Source organism: Corythoichthys intestinalis, chromosome 17 (assembly GCF_030265065.1).
Source record: "Corythoichthys intestinalis isolate RoL2023-P3 chromosome 17, ASM3026506v1, whole genome shotgun sequence".
Classification (NCBI taxonomy): domain Eukaryota; kingdom Metazoa; phylum Chordata; class Actinopteri; order Syngnathiformes; family Syngnathidae; genus Corythoichthys; species Corythoichthys intestinalis.
In genome coordinates, this window is record NC_080411.1 from 43,065,686 (window position 1) to 43,084,751 (window position 19,066).

General features: G+C 40.2%; 1 protein-coding gene and 1 long non-coding RNA gene across 2 annotated transcripts; one reads left to right on the top strand and one right to left on the bottom strand.

The window, feature by feature from the left end:
- Nucleotides 1–1,257: 1,257 nt before the first annotated feature.
- Nucleotides 1,258–8,186, top strand: LOC130905198 (GTPase IMAP family member 9-like). The gene is made up of 3 exons (XM_057818341.1): nucleotides 1,258–1,267; nucleotides 1,325–1,386; nucleotides 7,413–8,186. Exons 1-3 carry the CDS (start codon nucleotides 1,258–1,260, stop codon nucleotides 8,184–8,186), a joined length of 846 nt encoding a protein of 281 aa, XP_057674324.1.
- Nucleotides 8,187–13,809: 5,623 nt separating this feature from the next.
- LOC130905540 (uncharacterized) lies at nucleotides 13,810–18,834 on the bottom strand. The gene is made up of 3 exons (XR_009061112.1): nucleotides 16,172–18,834; nucleotides 14,765–14,816; nucleotides 13,810–14,449 (listed from the first exon to the last, which is right to left on the bottom strand). It is a non-coding gene; the product is annotated as an uncharacterized LOC130905540 (long non-coding RNA).
- Nucleotides 18,835–19,066: the final 232 nt, after the last annotated feature.

The following is a 19,066-nucleotide window of genomic DNA, read 5'->3' on the forward strand; positions in this document are numbered from 1 at the left end:
ATTTTCCCATAAATTCAAGGGGTTTTCAAAAACAATTTGTTTTATTGTGGATGATGAGCCAGTTGAACAGGCTTCATCAAAGATTGATGTGTGTTCTACCAGTCCACCCAGGGCGCAGCATTTCTGAACAAAGATGTGCAAAAATGTTTGTCATCAAGTTCATTCATTCCGTGCTGCTTATCTTCTCGTGTTTTTTTTATTTTTATTTTGAAAGACATTATTATAAAAGTGGGCGGCACAGTGGCTGAGTGGTTAGCACGTCCGCCTCACAGTTCTGAGATCAAGGGTTCAATCCTGGGCTTCGGCATGCATGGCCCTGCAATTGGCTGGCAAGCAGTGTACCCTGCCTACTGCCCGTAGTTAGCTGGGATAGGCTCTAGCACCTCCGCGACCCTCGTGGGGAAAGGCGGGATGGATGGCGGTAGAATCATGCCAAGTAGGTTTGTCCTGTCCGATCATGTGATCGGAAATCGGGCCGATCATGCCATTTTTCAGAGGATCAGAATGGGATGAAACCCGATCGGGTTTTTAATTTAAAAATATATATCCATTCCTTCGGGGTGAGTTGGGACCGGGCCACACAGTTCCGGCCGGCTCCCCCCTGATTTTAATGCATCACACACCAAGAGTGTGGGATGGATGGGACCTGTTGAGGAGGGGGGGGGGGGTGCTCACGGTCACCTCCTCACGGCAGGCCCCGCCATTCCTGCACCTTTTGTAATGCAACACACACATCATACTCCACGGGAGAGCTGCAGCAAAGGGCGGTGGGACGGGCGGCTAGGCAGAAATTCCATGCAGCGGTCCCACTGCTCCAAGCCGAGTTCTCCTATTTTAATGCATACATTGCACTACCCTGCCCACACAATCCCATCACAGTGCTGGCTAATGGCTGCCACCCGGGAACCTGGCAGCCACAGTAATAGGGTGGTAGGTGGGTCCCACACTTTTTCTCTATGGCGTGGCTCCTGAGACGTGGCCTCCCCTCTGCCTGGGCTGCCGGCCGCGGGAGTGGGGGGAGGTCGGGGCTCCGATCTAGCGTCGCCCCGCGGCGGCTCCTCGGCGCTCACCTGCCTCCGCCTTCCCCTGTCTTCTCTGCCTGGGTATCCACCCTGCGCTCTGTCACGGGTCGCTGGTTGGACGCCATTGTATCAGCTGGATGTCGCCTACTCCGGCGGGGGACCCTGCCCGCCCCTGGGCTCGGTGGGCCGGTGGGGGTCCCGTGGCGTGCTGTGCCGGTTGGGGGGGCTGGGGGCCATGGCCCTGGGTTGGCGCCCGTGCAGCGTTTCTGCTGGTCTGCTTGGCTGTTGCGTGTTTGGTTGAGCTCGCGTACGTCTGGTTGTGATTGGGCGCGCTCAGGTGGCGGTCCTGGTGCCCGGATTGGCGGTGGGGTGGCGTAGGTGAGTTGCCAACGGGCTTACACTTACAAGGGATTCACGCGATTACTGGGTTCTAGTTAACAGTGCTATTTGTGTACACTGTACCCCTCCCAATCACTTAGCTTATAGTCCCCCCCCCCTTTCCCTGGTCAACAGGCCCCCCACATGGTGTCAACCGGAAATACATCTAGCTGATGATACCAACATATTACTAGTTAGTGTAGACGTTCAATGTATTTCTTGTTGAAGTTTGTGTTTCTTTTCTTTTTTGTGTTTCTATTCTTCTGTTCCCCAATAACCCCTTCCTGTCCGCTGCTTTGTCATAATAAATGAGGTATGTTGAATAATCCCAATGGGAGTATGTCATACTCTCAATGTGAAACATTAAAACTGTTCAGACCAACCAGACACTTAGACTTCCATTCTCCGTGTCAAACAGCAGAACAGGACAGGTTAAAAACTAAAAAAATATATTAATATTTTTCTGCTTCATGCTCGTACAGCCTCACTCTCCCTGCTGCTTCTTTTCTTGGTCAGAAGTGCCCTGGAGTTAGTTATTTAAAGTTAACGATGATTAACAGGGGTGCTGCTTTGATCTTTCCAGAGAAGCGTGGTAGCTCTACCCTTCAAAGGGGCACATCTGACAATCATCGTTTAGCTTGTTACAGTAGAAGTTCAGGATTTTTGACATTAGTCTTAATCTTCAAGTTAGCTGGGGTTAATTTAGTTGGTGGAGTTGATTTCAACAAATTCCGTTTCGTTTGCAAATTATTTGTTAGTTTCAGGGCTCCGAAGTGGCTAAGCTAGCGCGAGTCAATGGCACCATTATAGCATGCCAATAAAAAACAACAAATGCACACATGAAAATCATCAATGAACCATGCAATCAATAGTGCTGGCTATGTTTTCAAGATAAAGCTATTATAATTTACCATTGCATGTCAATAATTGCAATATGAATAGCAACATTTGTAATCCAGAAGCTCTGCAGAGGAGCAAGGCAGAGTGATATCACATCGTTTTTTTTTCCACCGCTGATTTTTTTATGTTGTAGCCTAAAGCAAATGACCAGTTTATATTTTTCATCGTTCTTCATAGGGAATTTGTGGAAACTTTCTTTGCTCGTTTCTTCTGTATCATTCCACAGCCTCTAAATGCACATTTTGTTATGTTGCCGTCCGTCAGTTAACTCAACAGACTGATGCTGCATTCGAGGAAGGTAGGAAGAGTTTCCAACATCTGATCTGGAAAAATATCATTAGTACGCCTCCTATATTTGATCGCTTCTGAGAAGTCATCTTTGCTAGAGGTCAAAATGTCTTTTGAAGGCCAAAAAAAAAAAAAAAACTTGTCATGATCAGCCATCTTTGCTGTTTACATTTGCTCAAAACGCTTTGCAGTCGCAACTGGTACACTCTGAGTGGGATCAGTCTGACTTCCCACCTTCCTCGAATGCAGCGTAAGATTGAGTGACGGAAGCACTTCTCTTTATTGGGGTTGTATTACGCATCTAAAAAAATAGTCCTGCAGAATGAAATGAATTACGGCAGTTTGGTGAGACATTGTTTTGGCCACATGGATGTTTTGACACAATGATCTGTGTTTTGAATTTATTTGACTTTGTTGGATCTGTTTGTAGATCTGTATCGTTTTTTTACTGGCATGCTATAACGGTGCTATTGACTCGCTCTAGCTTAACCACTCCGGAGCCCTGAAACAAACAAATAACTTGCAAACGAAACAGAATTTGTTGAAATCAACTCCACCAACTAACTAAACCAGTGATAACTTGAAGATTAAGCCTAATGTCAAAAATCCTGAACCACCGTTTTAAACACGAGCGGTAGTGTGCTGTGGCAACTCATTGTGTAAGTGAAGGGCTGTTCCCAGCAGAGTGAGCGTCAAAGCATGAGTGGATTTGAGTGGACTCACTCAATGAAGCAATAAATAAAGACAACCGTTTTTCCTATGCTATTATTGTTTAAAAATGATTCACATTATGAAGGCGGCACAGTGGGACAGTAACATGTTTCAAACTTTTTTTTTTACAGTGGGACAGTAACATGTTTCAAACTTTTTTTTTTAACAACACTTTCCAGGTATCAGATCGGGACTCGGTATCGGCAGATTCTCTAAATCAGGTGACTCAGACTCGGGTGCAAAAATATGCGATCGGAAAATCCCTAATAAAAAGAAAAAAGTTTTGCAAATGAAACATATCATTTAAGAAAAGAGTGTGATTTGCAAATTAAAATGATCATTTGAAAAAAAATGCATTTCAGTTTGCAATTACAAAACATACCCATCAAAAAAATAAAAGTGGCTATAAGTGCATTTGCCTCCAGATCAAAGTGCGTTAGACTTAACGTATGTAATCAAAGCCAATTCAAAACCAATTGCCACTACATTTCAAGATGGTAATTGTTTCCATGTTTGGCGAAGAGATTGGCAATTGTTTTTTCCGCATTTCAAAATTTCATTGCAATTCAAGCAGAGCAAGTAAAGCATGCTTAATTGTGATATATTAAAATACAGGTGTTCATTCGATACTTGCTTTATAAAGGGTAAAAGGTCTTATGCGTCAGTTTAGGAATTGTTGTCCACTGCAGTGACCACTGTTCCTGAAAGGGTTAAAGTGCGTATGACACAAAAAGGCATGTTTATTTCATACTTCACGCGGTGTTTTATGCTCCTGAATGAAATGGACCATTTGGATGTGTGTGGAAGCGATTGTTTTATATATTCAATTCTTTAATCCCGCGCCATGAAAATGAGACTTCCGGCTTCAGTCTTGGGTTTAGGATGAATGCGAATGTGACGTCACCTGGGTCAGCATCTCACAATACAGAATTGCTTTATAGCATGCAGATGGACTGCGGATTCAGCTGATTTTGCGGATTAATTTGTTTATTTTTTGCACCACACCAGCCAAACGGCTCCAGAAAATTGTTGCTGCACCAGGGAGAAGCGTGTGAGCCTTTTTTGGTTTCAAAAGGTTCCCGTTCACCGCTGATATTGGCCAAAACAAGCCCTACTACTGTGGGACCATTGGACTTACCAGGAAGTATGTAAACATCATATTTTGTATGATGTCTAATACTGGGATCATGGCACATGTGTTATTACAGCGGTGGCTTGTATTTTGTGGCTGATTGTCCACCATGAATGCCACTCGGCCGACGACAGGCGACTTGTTTACACACCCTCCTCTACAGTCCCTGACAAAAAAGTCTTGTCGCTTATCCATTTTGTAGAAACAATTGCTAATAACCTGACTTTGAATTATTCAATTGGTTTCAGAAATGGCCCATATGAAAGCTAAGACCCTCCCAAATGATGTTGAACTTACAAAAATATATTTGCTTCACTGAAAAAAGATTTCATGAAGACATAAAGGTCAAATTTTGGCAAGACAAAAGTTTTGTCGCCTACAGAATGTAGTGTGAAAATTGAACAAAAAATGTACTTTAAATAAAAAAATATGTTACATAACATAAGCGAAGTAAGTAGTGGTGCTGTGAGATCCAAATTTAATATTTTGTATGACTTCCATGGGCTTGAAGGACTGCATCCATGCGGTTCGGCAAGGTTTCATACAATTTATTGATGAAGTCATCAGGAACATCAAAGAAAGCAGTCTTGCATGCCTCCCAGAGTTCATCAACATTCTTGGGTTTCATCTTTCATTCATGCTTCTTCTTTCATCCTGTTCATGTCTGGTGACTGGGCTGGCCAGTCTTGGAGGATCTTGATCTTCTTTGCCTTGAGGAACTTTGAGGGAAAGATTGAAGTATGCGATGGAGCACCAGCCTGCTGCAGAATTTCCCTTTTTATGGTTAGGAATTCAAGAGGCAGCGAAGATTTGTTGATATTTCAGACTGTTTATGTTGCCTTCCACCCTGCAGATCTCTCGCACACCCCCATACTGGATGTAAGCCCAGACCATGATTTTGCCACCACCAAACTTCACTGTTTTGTGGGAAAAGGTGAATTTTTCAAATGAATCTTCCATTGGATTACTCCACAGTCGCCGCAAATATTGCAGGAGACCTACTGGAGCCCGCATGGATCTGAGATTCACTCAGAAAACAATGATTACAAGGTACACTACAAACTTTCTTTCAATAAAGGACAATTTACTTACGTTTGATCATGGACAGACATGTACAAAAGTTCTCCTCAGACACATACAGCCATGTTAGCTGCACAACAACTGCACGCCGCTCTCTGTTTCCATCATCGCTGTGTAGTAAAGCATTATTTTACGCCATATTCCTGTTGACCATGTGGCAGCTACATGCTCCTCCGACGTCGGCTGATTTGTCCGGCGGTACTCTCCAGCTGCTTCCCCGGCAAGCCCTCCTGTCCGAAGCAGGGGAACGAGCTGTAACTTGCTCCCCGCCGGGTGGGTTGCCGATCGGCAAAGACAATTGACAACCCTGCCGTCGTGTGATATGATCCGGGCTAGTTTTGTGTGATTTTTTTGCTTCGAAAACGAAAAATAAGAGTTTGAGACGTCACTTGGTTCGGGTTAACATGTTGGCTAGCTGTCACGCCTCTTGGTTAGTTTACATTCGCCGAAGCCGGGGGGCAGGGAAATGACAAAAGCCCGACTAACTGCAGTGGAATAAAATATCGTTCGGGAGGTGTGACAGTAAAGGTGAAGTCGACAGTTTTGACCATTATAAGGTAATTTTGCCATATTGTACTGAATAAATGCATTTTTATTATCTCATATTCTATTTAGCAGAAGACTGTTATTTGTCATGACCATACCATTTATTTAGCAACTGGGGGAAAATACTTGGATAAAAAGAATATCCTGTAAAAATATTGGAGTAGAGAGACTGAAACAATGACATTTTGCGGCTCTCTTCGTCGCATTTTCCTCGTTCTGAATAATTCCGCCCTCAATGGACTGAATTCTAAATCAGATGAAACCAAGACCCTGCCGACATCATCCTCCTGTTGGGGACACTAGAGCCCTGCAATGGTAGACGTGGCTAAACGGCGGCTTAAAAGACTAATTTCTAGCCATCTGCGCTTTGCCAAATTGTTGTATATAGTCGAATCGTCTCAAACTGCAGCTCCTCCAGAACTCAGCAGCACGCCTCATCACACGAACCCCCGCAACACACCACATTACCCCCATCCTCCGTCAACTTCACTGGCTTCCCGTCAAACAAAGAATCAATTACAAAATCCTCATCATCACCTTCAAAATACTCCATGCCTTGGCCCCTCCCTACCTTTGCGATCTTCTCCATCCAAACAATCCAACCCGTTCACTTCGCCCTACCACTTTCCCCCCCCTCTCCGTCCCCCGTGTCCGCCTCTCCACCTTTGGTTCCAGAGCTTTTAGTCATTGCGCCCCCCAGCTCTGGAACTCCCTACCCCCTGACCTCCGCAACAAATCTACTCTATCACTTTTCAAATCTCGACTGAAAACACACCTGTTCACTTTATCTTACCCACCATAACCATAACCCCTAGCTGTCATATTTTTTTTTACCTCTTTTTATTGTGCTTTTAAGTTTTCAATCCTTTTAATACCTTTTTATCGTACTGTAATTCCATGCCTCTTGTGAAGCGTCTTTGTGTATCTGAAAAGCGCTCTAGAAATAAAATGTATTATTATTATTATTAAAATATGATTCTAATTCACATAATAATGCTATTTAAGACTTTTTATTTTTTAAAGTAGCCAACAGAATGAAGAAGACAGTTATGATCCACACAGAGTGGATATTTTTTTTGTGGTAACTAAAAGTTTCTAAATATCAGTTTGTTTGTTTTTTGGTAAGTTGACTGCAGAAGTCAATTTGGCATTTGTTTCCGTTACGAAAACCTGTTATGTCAGATTGCTTATTATAGTCTGTGAAATGGGTGGAGTGTTGAAATCGTATATATACACACACACACACATCAAAAGTGAGATATCAGAGAGAAAAATGGGTGCCCGGTACTCTATCCCTGCAGGTGAAGTTGCAAATTTTAACCAATTTTCTTCTCTCCTTTGTGTTATTCTTACAGTTTTGCCAAAGTAGTATATTTCTGTTATCAGGTGAACCCTTGAGGATTGTCGTCATTGGTAAAACAGGCGTCGGGAAAAGTGCTGTTGGTAATACCATTGTGTGCAGAAATGCATTTTTTTCTGCAGTCAGTGCAGACTCTGTGACTGAGACCTGTAAGAAAGAGCGTTCAAAGTACCGGAGGAATATTGAAGTTGTGGATACCCCTGGGATCCTGGACACTGCTAGAGATCCAGAAAATATAAAGGAAGAGGTTGCCAAAAGCATCAAGTTAACTTCTCCCGGACCCAATGCTTTCCTGCTTATCTTGCAGGTGGGAAGGTTTACAGAAGAAGAAGAAAACTGTGTGCAAACTCTGGAGAAACTATTTGGTCCTCCAGCATTCCAACACATGATTGTTCTATTTACTCGGGGAGATGAGCTTGGTAGAGCAACAATACAGGAGTATGTGACAAATGGCCATCCAAAGCTTCAAGACGTGATCAGACGATGCGGCGGCCGTTATTACGTTTTCAACAATAAGAAAAAGCGTAAAAGACGTCAGGTGGGGCACCTCATTGAAATGATCGACGAGATGGTGGCAGCAAACGGGGGCAAACACTATGGGCATACAAAATTGGAGTTCATGGAGGAAATGTTACCGAAAATCATTGAGTTTCAACGTATACTCGCTGAATCTTTTGTCCAAGCACCAAGCAGCGACGATTCTGGCAAGACTGTCACAGAGCCCAGTGCCCCTTTGGCTCGCCCTTCATACATACCCATTATAATTTAATGTGTTGTATAAGCTGTTTGTAAATGAAAAGATGTAACCAGCAACTATTGAAAATGCTCTGTGGCTATACTGTGGGAATCTTGTAGTTTCCTTTCTCTCTGCTTATTAATTTGCACATGTTGAGCAGGGATGGTGCACTGCCATGCGATTGTACTGATCCAACTACAACTGTGTTTCGTGAAATGACAAGGGCGCTCAGTCGCCAGGAGACAATTTAGTCGAAAGCAGTCAAGAAACAACAAGGCAAATGGCAAGACGACCGATAACAGAGGAAGACTGCGAGACTCCAGTTCTAACAGCATGCACTAAGCATCCCCGAGAAGTGACGACGTTTGGCGGAATTGGGCCGAGACACGGGTAGTTGGATCTGATTGGCTACCGGGGCGTCGCCCGAGGGTGGCATCAGTCTTGGATTGCGTAAAAGTGTTTGTGCGTCTCTGTGGTCAGGGCAATTGTGATGATTATTTTTTAGCTCTGCCAGAAATGGGCACGATGTCAGCTCTGAACGTTATGCCTATCGGTTATCATACAGTATGTCCGCCAACTATGTGACTTGGTTCCGTCAACTGTGAGCATACTGTCCTGTTCTTAACACGTACCATAGACTTCATAACCTATTGACATGACATGGGAAACGAGGCCGATTTGTAGGGGGCCTATTTTCATAGACTTCAAATATTTTCAAAACCAAAGCTGCTACCGACCTAAAACCAAGACAGGCACCTACCTTAGCCATATATGAGTCTCCATGAGCAGTGGCATAAAAAAATTCAAAGTCGTTCCCTTATAAAATCCCGATGAATTATTTTCTATACTAGTATTACAACTTAAAATGGCTATAAAAGTCTCAGATTTTACACTAGATGCACAAAAATCACCAAAATGCAGAGATAATCACCAATATTTTTAGGATCAATAGCAATATTTAACCAAAATATCAACATTTCTTTTTAATTACTGTTTTCAGTTTTCAAAAGCTAACAAATCAATCAATTTAACATCAGAAACTTAATACTTGAAGAAAACATGCAGAATCCATTACAAATAATTTTAAAAGAAATTATTAATAAATTCTATATACCATCATTTATTATAGAATAGAATAGCCCTTTATAATCATTATACACCATACAGTATACTGTTAGCGAATGAGGCTAGTGGCCGCCTGGCATAAGCAGAGCTTTTCTGGCAAAAATTCTTGTGAATAAATGCTTAAATCCCCGAATTCTTCATAGATATGGATGTAAAACAGTCTCGATTCTTGGTTAAAATCAAAGACACGGTGCAGTTAGCGTTTATTTTACGTATATTGACGAAGTACAATGCTACTACGTAAGCAAACGAGGCTAGCGGCCGCCTGGCGTAAAAGGAGCGTTTCTGGCGAAAATTCTTGTGAATAAATGCTAAATCCCCGAATTCTTCATAGATATGGACGTAAAACAGTCTCGATTCTTGTTTAAAAGCAAAAGAAACCGTGCATGTAGCATGTATTTTACGTAAATATGGAATGTGTCTTCAAGCCGCCTCCATGTGTAAACAAAGAAGAAAATTCTTGCGAATGAACGCTTCAATCACTGAATTCTTTATAGATATGGATGTAAAACTGTCTCGATTCTTTGTTGAAAGGTAAAATCCGGGCAGTAACGCATCTATTTTACGTATTTATGTCAAAGAATGACGATTTTTTTCACAACGTTTCAAAATGCATGCATGGTACGAAAAAAATAATATTTACCTTGAATCCTCGAACAAATCACTCCTGAGACAATCCTTCCTGTTTGTATGGGTACAGCTTTCGTAGTTCTTCCAAAATCCGGGCTTAAACCTGGCTTTGACATGACCGTGTGCCGCATTCGACTGACAATTACTAAATGAAGATTCAAGCTCAGCCCCCTATGGTAAGTGTCACGTCAATAGGAAATGAAGTCTATGCACGTACACATTTTCCTGGGCTACAGGAGCTTTGCTGCCTGCCCACACAAACATTCTTCTCATGCACTCATATTTAACATATCTTTTATTGGTGGCTAAACTTTGGTTTTAATGTATTTTATTATGTGCTAAAGCAATAGAAGCATGCATGTCTATGTGATTATTGATTAGCACGTTAGCAAAAATACTATTTCCCCTTAACACCGGACGTGTCGCGGTTACACGTTCACGCATGTCATTTTTGAAGCCTCATCACGCTGTAATTATGTCACCCACGTTCCACTGGTTGGTCTCATTTGAAAGTGCGGAAGTTCAGGTCCACACCTTTTTTTATTTGAAGTCAGTCGACCATGTTAAACAGGAGATAATGTCATTTGAGTTTTATAATTTCATTGCCATCATCAATAAACATTAAAACGCTTCATGGACCATGTGTTTATGTCAACCACGAAAAACTACATATCCCAGGAGCCTTTGTGAGGTCACGAAGGATTTACGTAATGGAAACTTTTTTAATAAAATGCCAAGCGAGGCGCTACCTAACGAGAGGGAGGCGAGGTAGCGAGCGACGGCCAGTTGGATTGAGCGAGGGACTTTAAAGCGTGCAGAACGAATCTAAAACGTAGCGCAAGCTAATGTATCATTTCGTAAACTTGAGGAAGAGGATGGACCAGATTTGTCGTCGTTTTCTTCGGATGAGTCGGCGAGTGAGAAGCAGTGCGCAAACGGTGAAAGAGTGGGCAGTGTGATGTAGTGTGTGACGTACCCCTGTGTCCTCTTCAAAGCCAAACTAAGTGGCAAGCACGAAAAAATTTAACTGAACTAGTTTATTGTCAATATTTTTGAAAACTTTTTTCAATGTTATATTCAGGGGTCCACATAAGTGGTCCGCATGCGTACTGGACGTATACAAACGCGCTGGCCCTCAACGGTTTCCATACGCTTTTGCGTACACTGTAAAATATTATAAGTTGACTTTACTAAAAAAAAATATGCAAACTTGCTGCCTTAAAAAATTTAATTTATGTTGACTTAGATGAATTAGATTTGATTAACTTAATTATTTTGAGTTGGCAGTACTCAAATTAACTTAAAAATTTTGGATTATAGTCACTTGTTTATTGTGAGTTGGCAGTACTCAAATTAACTTTAAAAAATTGGATTATAGTCACTTGTTTATTTTGAGTTGGCAGTACTCAAACTAACTTAAATAACTGGATTACAGTAACTTGCTTATTTTGAGTGTACAATACTCAAATTAACTCAAATAATTGGATTGTAGTAACTTTTTTTTTTTTTGAGTGCAGTATTCAAGTGATAATTGTGTATTAATTATCTTTAGTTTTCCATTTCATCCATCATATTCAGGTCAACTTAATTTTCTTGACCTAAAAGAATTCCACAATAGAAATTACAACTGCACATACTAATTTTATTAAAAACACATTATCTAATAGTAATGACCCCCAAAACACAATAAATGGAGAACACTCATTGGATTAACTCAGTGGAATTAAAGTTTACTTTAAAATGCTCAAAAGTGCATTTAATGGGAGACACTGGCTCCTGGCAGGCTGAACAGTGTTTGGTTAATTCTCAGTATCAATGAACAATCAGTGGATTAATTATAAACCCACTTTTGCCAACATTTTGCACTTCATACAAAGTACAGTATAAGTACCTAAGATAACCTTTTGCGACAGAAATTACTGAATAATACCTGAACTGCATCAATGTTCACTCCTATCCTGTGATTTCCAAAGACTAACAGGAGAGATCCTATTTTCATAATTTCAGGACATTAACTTAGCATTGAAGACATGGCAACAAACTAGTTGCCCATTATTTTTATTTATTTATTGAATAGGGACAGTGCACATTGATGAACATCTAAAAAGATGTAAATATGCCAGATTGTAGCAAGTATATGCTAATTTACATCTGTAGTCCCTAGACAGGTGACACAAAGATACAAAAAGGAAAGAAATAACAAAAGATTACAATAAAACAACAATACAATACGTTACTAAGAACTTAAAAGTCAGTGATTGCAAGACTGATTTGCTTTCAACCACTGCTTGAGCTGAGTTTGAAAGTTCGTATTGTGGGACATTGCCTGATGGCCCATTACAACATGAGCTTGAGCTCTGGTAAAGCTAACAGTTCTGATTTCTTCAACAATATTAGTGATCACAACGAACTACAATCAACATTGCCCCATGGTTTAAACTGTGCAGCAGTGATAAAATAAATATAAAAATACAGAACTCTTTTTAAAACACATAACTCAGTTCAAATTCAAATTTCACTTTAACACCTGAAACAGTGAACAAGATACCTTGTTTTTTTCACATCACCAGAAGAGTACATGCAAAACGTGTACTGGAGTTATACACCTCAGAAACCTAAAATCTTACCAAGAATATGTGTCTTATTTTTATTCAAATTCTAATTTCATATTAAGCTCTATCGTCTAAAAAAAAAAGTCTAATTTCTAGTCAAAAGTATGTCATTAGTAGATATATATTTTTTTTCAATCGAAGAAAAAGTAACTTTAAAAAAATCAATTGTAGAAAAAAAGGTTTGAATGTGAAAAAATATTTGAGACTCAGAAATTCACATTTCAACACTTTATTTTTCATTGAAACTGTTTTCTTTGATCGAAGCAATCCTTTTTGTGTTTGAGCCATATTATGGGTAGAGGACATTTGTGTCCAAATCATTCAATCCCAATAAAAGTTGCTTCAATCAAAAAAACTATTTTTAATCAAAGAGAAAAAAATCTTTTGCAAAATTTTTTAAAATTTAAATATATATTTTTTTATTGACGTGTCACTTTTTTTGAAAAGCAAAACGTTTTAAACGCCTTTTTTTTTTTTTTCTGAAGTGGAAAAAGTTTTGAAGGCGCTTTTTTTCGGTTGAATCATTTTGACACGAAGATACAACTTCAACGCTACTTCCGACATGTTTGAGTGGCAGGTGATTACGCCAATGGCATAAAAGCAGGCAGCAAGAATAATGGCCACCAGGGCTCCATCCAGCCATCGGACTCTGCTCGAGTCCAAGCCAAAAATAGGGCACCGGTAGGGGGGGGTGACATCGGCATCTCACCGGAGTGTCCGCGATGGTACGGTGCCCTGTCTCGGCACACTGGCGGACCCCGATATCACCCCCCCTCCCCGGCGCGGAGGCCGGCTGTTGAGTGGACGGCCCACGAGTGACACAACACTCATTCAAAGCTGAAGCGACGGGGCTCCCGAAGGGGGCTCCCGGCGCGGATGCCGGCGACTCGCCGGTAGTCCACTCGCTTACTGGGCAGGCTAGTGTCGGGCCACTCGTCAGCCACTCACGTACCGGCGCGTCGCGACACTGCGGTTGGACCACGATTGCCAACTATCACGTCAGGGCAGCGGGTGAAGTTCCCTTTGTTGAATGACATTAAGCAGCAGCGCACCATACCATCGCAGGCACTCCGGTGAGATGCCGATTTCACACCCACGTACCGGTGCCCTATTTTCGGCTTGGACTCAAGCAGAGTCCGATGGCTCGATGGAGCTCTGGTGGCCATTATTCTTGCTGCATGCTTTTATGCCATTAGCGTAGTCACCTGCCACTCAAACATGTCGGAAGTAGCGTTGAAATCGTATCTTTGTGTCAAAATGATTCAATCGAAAAAAAGTGCCTTCAAAAACTTTTTCCACTTTAAAAAAAAAAAAAAGTTTAAAACTTCATGCTTTGCAAAAAAAGTGACACGTCAATAAAAAAATATATATATTTCAAAAAATATATATTTTCAAAAAAACATTTTAGCAAGAGGTTCTTTTTCTTTCATTAAAAATATTTTTTTTGATTGAAGCAACTTTTATTGGGATTGAATGATTTAGACACAAATGTCCTACCCATACTATGGTTCAAACTCATTTCACATTTCTGCTTTTGTGTGCAGTGAAGGTAGAATAAACAGTGCTCTGAAAGTTACAGTCTTGATATATGCAAGTAACCATTTGCCTCAGCTTAAGATGTCTTCGCAAATGGGTAAAGAAGTCTGCTTCTTAACAAGGCTCCACAAAGTTGCACAACTGACAGTCAAATGCAGTTTCTCCACTTTTGTCTGCATCTTTTTGAGAGTGGCATGTCGATAGGTGTACTTTGAGTGCATTAAAAGATTTAAATGTGCAGAGGCAGTCCTTATGAAGACATGGGGAGTAGTGATGTCCGAGTGTGGTATCCATGTTTTAAGCGGTAATGCTTAAGCAAGTAGCCTCTCTTTCCAGCAGAAAATGTGCAGTACTTACAAGTCCACTGCATTAGAGAATACTGCTCTGGTTGACCTGAAAAGACATAATAATTTCAGCATTGAGAACTTGTTAGAAAAAAAAGTTACATTTTTTCTTAACAGTTACAAATTAAAATGTCCAATTATTTTTAATCACAAATTAAAATCTGCAATGAATTAGTTTAATATTCACAAACTGTGTAATAATGAGTTATTTTTAAATTAATGTAATTGATTATTTTTTTAACATTCAAATTGAGATGTACAATTAATTTCTTAATCCATCTGTAAAAACATTAATGCATGTTTGTTATCCCAACCCAACAAATACAAATATTAAATAATTCATTGATCAGTGTATGAGACATACCTGTAATTGCAGAGACTGAGGTATGTGTGGACTTCTGACCATTTGCTTCAGCCTGATTGGGGGACGGTGAAAAAGAACACAAAATTAAGGCAACAATTTCAAAATATAGGCACATAAATGACCAACCTTCAACACACCAGGTTGTTATAGCATCGACTGTGATCTCTGCACTCTGAAATGTGATCTAGTCCTCCGTTTTTGCGATTAATGCATTTTAAAACAATTTCAAATTATCAGTGCAGTTTGATCAAACATGGAGGGGGAGCCCTGCACATGAAGAAAAGCAAATGGAAGTGCAGATGACAAACACTCTAAAGCAGGGGTCCCCAAACTTTTTCCTGTGAGGGCCACATGACTTTCCCTTCTCTGATGAGGGGCCGGGTCAGTTTGTAACAGAAACAGTGTGACGATTGCAGCAGTGCCTAAATGTAAAAATGTATTGTTTTTCAGAAAGCCACAATTAAATTACCCTTTCTGGATTCTTCACGCAACAAAATAAAATAAAAATAATAACATAATATAATATGATATAATATCATATAATAATGAATAATAATAACACTATTAATTAAAGAGATAATAACCAAATAACCCTGTTTGGGTTCTTCACAGAAAAAAAGCCAGGAAATAGATAACACTATTTGGGGGGGGGGGGGGGGGGTTCAGGAGGCCGGACCAAATGTGGAGGCGGGCCGGATACGGCCCGCGGGCCGTAGTTTGGGGACCACTGCTCTAACGCAAGAACCGATTACGTTGGCGTACATAAAGTCTGAGTGTGCATTTAGCTCTTACCTGAGCCGAAATAGACAGGCTGAAGCTGACTTAATTCTAGCACTAACTCTGTAAATAAATCACTTTATCGACATTTCTAACATTTTTACGTGAGAAAGTAGCCGTTTAGATCCACAACGTGGAAATTCGGCGCTACTCAAGCTGGCCGTAGTGACTAAGGCACTTCCTGTTATTTTCACAAAATAAAACACCCACTAACGATAGAATTACTGTTTTTATTTTGAAAACAGGAAGCGAACCTCCTCTCGGTCTAGCTAACTTAACTGCTCGGTAACACAGGAAGCGAACCTCCCCTCGGTCCAGCTAACTTAAAACCGCTCGGTAACTGTTTTAAATCGGTTTTAAAAACCTCTCCCATCGCCTAAAAAACGTTACGAGCCCCGTCTGTCAACTTAATCACCAAGAATTCAAAACGCCGGCATAAATGGTAGTCTACCATAAACTGTAGTCTACATTTGTTTCTGAAAATTATGAGGTTACTGTCACGGTCATATAGCATGCTTGCTAGCGGTGATATTTGATGTAATTGACACTTTTCCTCCCTGGCAGCACACAGGCTACTACACTACAACAAGACAAATAGACGGTTTACAAAGGAGTAAAATATTTACTTACCAAATCAGTGTGCTGAGGACAAATAAACCCACAATGGCGAAAATAAATGAGAAAGGTGTTGGAAAGAGCGCGAAAGTAGGCAGGGCAGATCTGCGCATGTCTGATAGAACGCGCAAAGGACACTGGGTACGATAAATTATTTTTTCTAATTTGACTTAACTGGGATATATCAAGTTAAGCAAGTTCTCCAACCCCAAATTACTACTTACTTATTTAAAAGTAGTGTTCACAACAGGTTGATGAAAACTGAGTTTAGTTCACTTATCAAATTTAATTAATTTGAATGTTAGCATTTACAGTGTACAGATGGCTGACCACTGTATTTGCGGCGGACACGAGATAATCACTTCTCAATATGTCGGAGGCAGGCCCCACTGAGTAATTATTTCCGTGTTCCCCCACCCCCGTCAAAGGACAGACAGACGACAGAGACGTCACCGGAGCTACCGAAAAAAGGACTTTTGCTGAAAAGTGGCTGCAGGAGGTACCATAGCTAGAAGCAAATGATGCTCGCACGGATATGTGGTACAAAATTTGCCGTGAGAATCGCTGATAACGGCAGCGCATTTTATGTTGGGTCTAAGAATTTCAGCCATCCAAACTTTGAAATGCACGAAAAAAACAGAGCATGTGGCAATTAAGCAAACTATCGATGTCAGGCAGCACCCCACTCGCCCTATGGACAAGTGGCGGAATAAAGTTAATGAAGAGCAGCGCCATGCACTGACAAACGTGTTTTTGCTCGCATTTCACAAGGCTAAACATGCACGTTCAATGAGCTCTTATGAGGAGGAGGACATCCCACTTTTACAAAGGCTTGGAGTTAATGTGGGAGCCGTATAATGCCCTTTATTTTGAATTAGTACTGCTTTTATGTTTATTTCTTTACATTTCACTTCAAAGTAATGGCAATTTTGTTGTGCCAGTTGATGTTAATCAGGCATTAATTGTTAATATAATTAATAAAAGGTATTTGGCTCCAACTAAAGCTTGTCATAATTTTATCGCATCAGGCGGGTTGGCTCTCAAGCTCAATGAGGACCAAGTCACATCTCCAGGTCCTCCTCTGAGAACCTGGGCAAAAAAAATATGTGCACCCCTGGTTATATTCAATTTTTTCAATGCGTATATGGCGAAAAACACAGACAAGGCTGAAAAAGCCGTTTCTGCTCTTGCACCCCTCTTTAAAATAAACTACTGTATTTTAAGCCAAAAGAACTGTTGTGTTTGATAGAACAATATGTCTATATGCTGCCATAGCAGATTCATGGCACATTGAGCCCCCAAACTATTTTAGTTTATCCGTTTTACCCTGGAAACCCCCGGTTTTGTTTCAACCTAGCCATTAAAATTAACTATATTTGTTATTCAAAATATCTGTCATTTTTAGCAAAAAATCATTAATTGATGCCTTATATTTTGTTTGAAAAAAAAAACTACTTAAATATTTACTCGCATATTTAAAACTTTTAAACAAATTGTCACAATGAAAAAAATGTCTGTAAATAAGTCACAGATATCTACTTCGTAACTATCGCTTAATTGTATTTTTTTTTGTTATTGACGGATTTCCCCTGATATGTTACATGATGAATAATCGATCCAAACAAAGAAAAATTGAAAAGAAAAAAAAAATCTTTAAAAGGGTAAATATATGAAAAATATATGAAAAATCTCGACCACTCCTTGATGTCTGCAATTTCTGCATCGCAACACTTGTTATATTACCATGTTTGACCCATAAAATCCCCCCAAAATCTGGCTGTGGCCATTCACAGCTGTGTCTTGACACTCAGTAATACATGCTACATGGAGTTTTTGGAGCGAAAAGAGGTAAGTTCGTAAGTATAATATCTCATATAAAATTGTGTCGTGTTTAATTATGCTCTGCGTGCTCTCACCTCCAGTCAGGGTTTTACGGTTTAAAAACTTTTTTTTTTAAATGCCCTCCTGTTCAAAATTTTCAAAAATTGAGATTTTAAGCTTTCCAATGACAACTATGAAAGTTGGCCAGATTGGGTGTCTCAGAGTGGAACTTTAAGTCACCTGAGTGTTTTGTATGTATGTGTTAGATTATACATATACTGTATACAGTATATTAGGGCTGTCAAACGATTAAAATTTTTAATCGAGTTAATTACAGCTTAAAAATTAATTAATCGTAATTAATCGCAATTCAAACCATCTATAAAATATGCCATATTTTTCTGTAAATTATTGTTGGAATGGAAAGATAAGACGCAAGACGGATATATACATTCAACCTACCGAACATAAGTACTGTATTTGTTTATTATAACAATAAATCAACAAGATGGCTTTAACATTATTAACATTTTGTTAAAGCGATCCATGGATAGAGACTCGGAGTTCTTAAAAGATAAATATTAGTACAAGTTATAGAAATTTTGTATCAAAACCCCTCTTAATGTTTCCGTTTTAATAAAATTCGTAAAATTTTCAATCAAAAAATAAACTTAGTAGCTCGCCATTGTTGATGTCAATAATTACACAATGCTCATTCATGGTGCTGAAACCCATAAAATCAGTCGCACCCAAGCGCCAGCAGAGGGCGACAAAACACCAAAAAACACAAGTAACAAGTGGACATTACACTGTGCTGTCATTTTAATCAGTTTGAGCAGGGAATGTGCGTTAAATGCGTCAAATATTTTAACGTGATTACTTTTAAAAAATTAATTACCGCCTGTTAACGCGCCAATTTTGACAGCCCTAATAAATATTAGCTATTTTACACTGTTGGTCTACTGCAGGGGTGGCCAACCCTGGTCCTCCAGAGCCGCAATCCAGCTTGTTTTCCATGTCTCCCTCCTCCAACACACCTGAATCAAATTATCAGGATTGTTATCAGGCAACTGCAGAGCTTGCTTATGA

Bases quoted from the DNA above. Each gene is read 5' to 3' on its own strand.
- LOC130905198 (XM_057818341.1), top strand. The intron at 1,387-7,412 runs GTGGGGTGGCGT...TTATTCTTACAG, and splicing joins TCCTGGTGCCCGGATTGGCG to TTTTGCCAAAGTAGTATATT.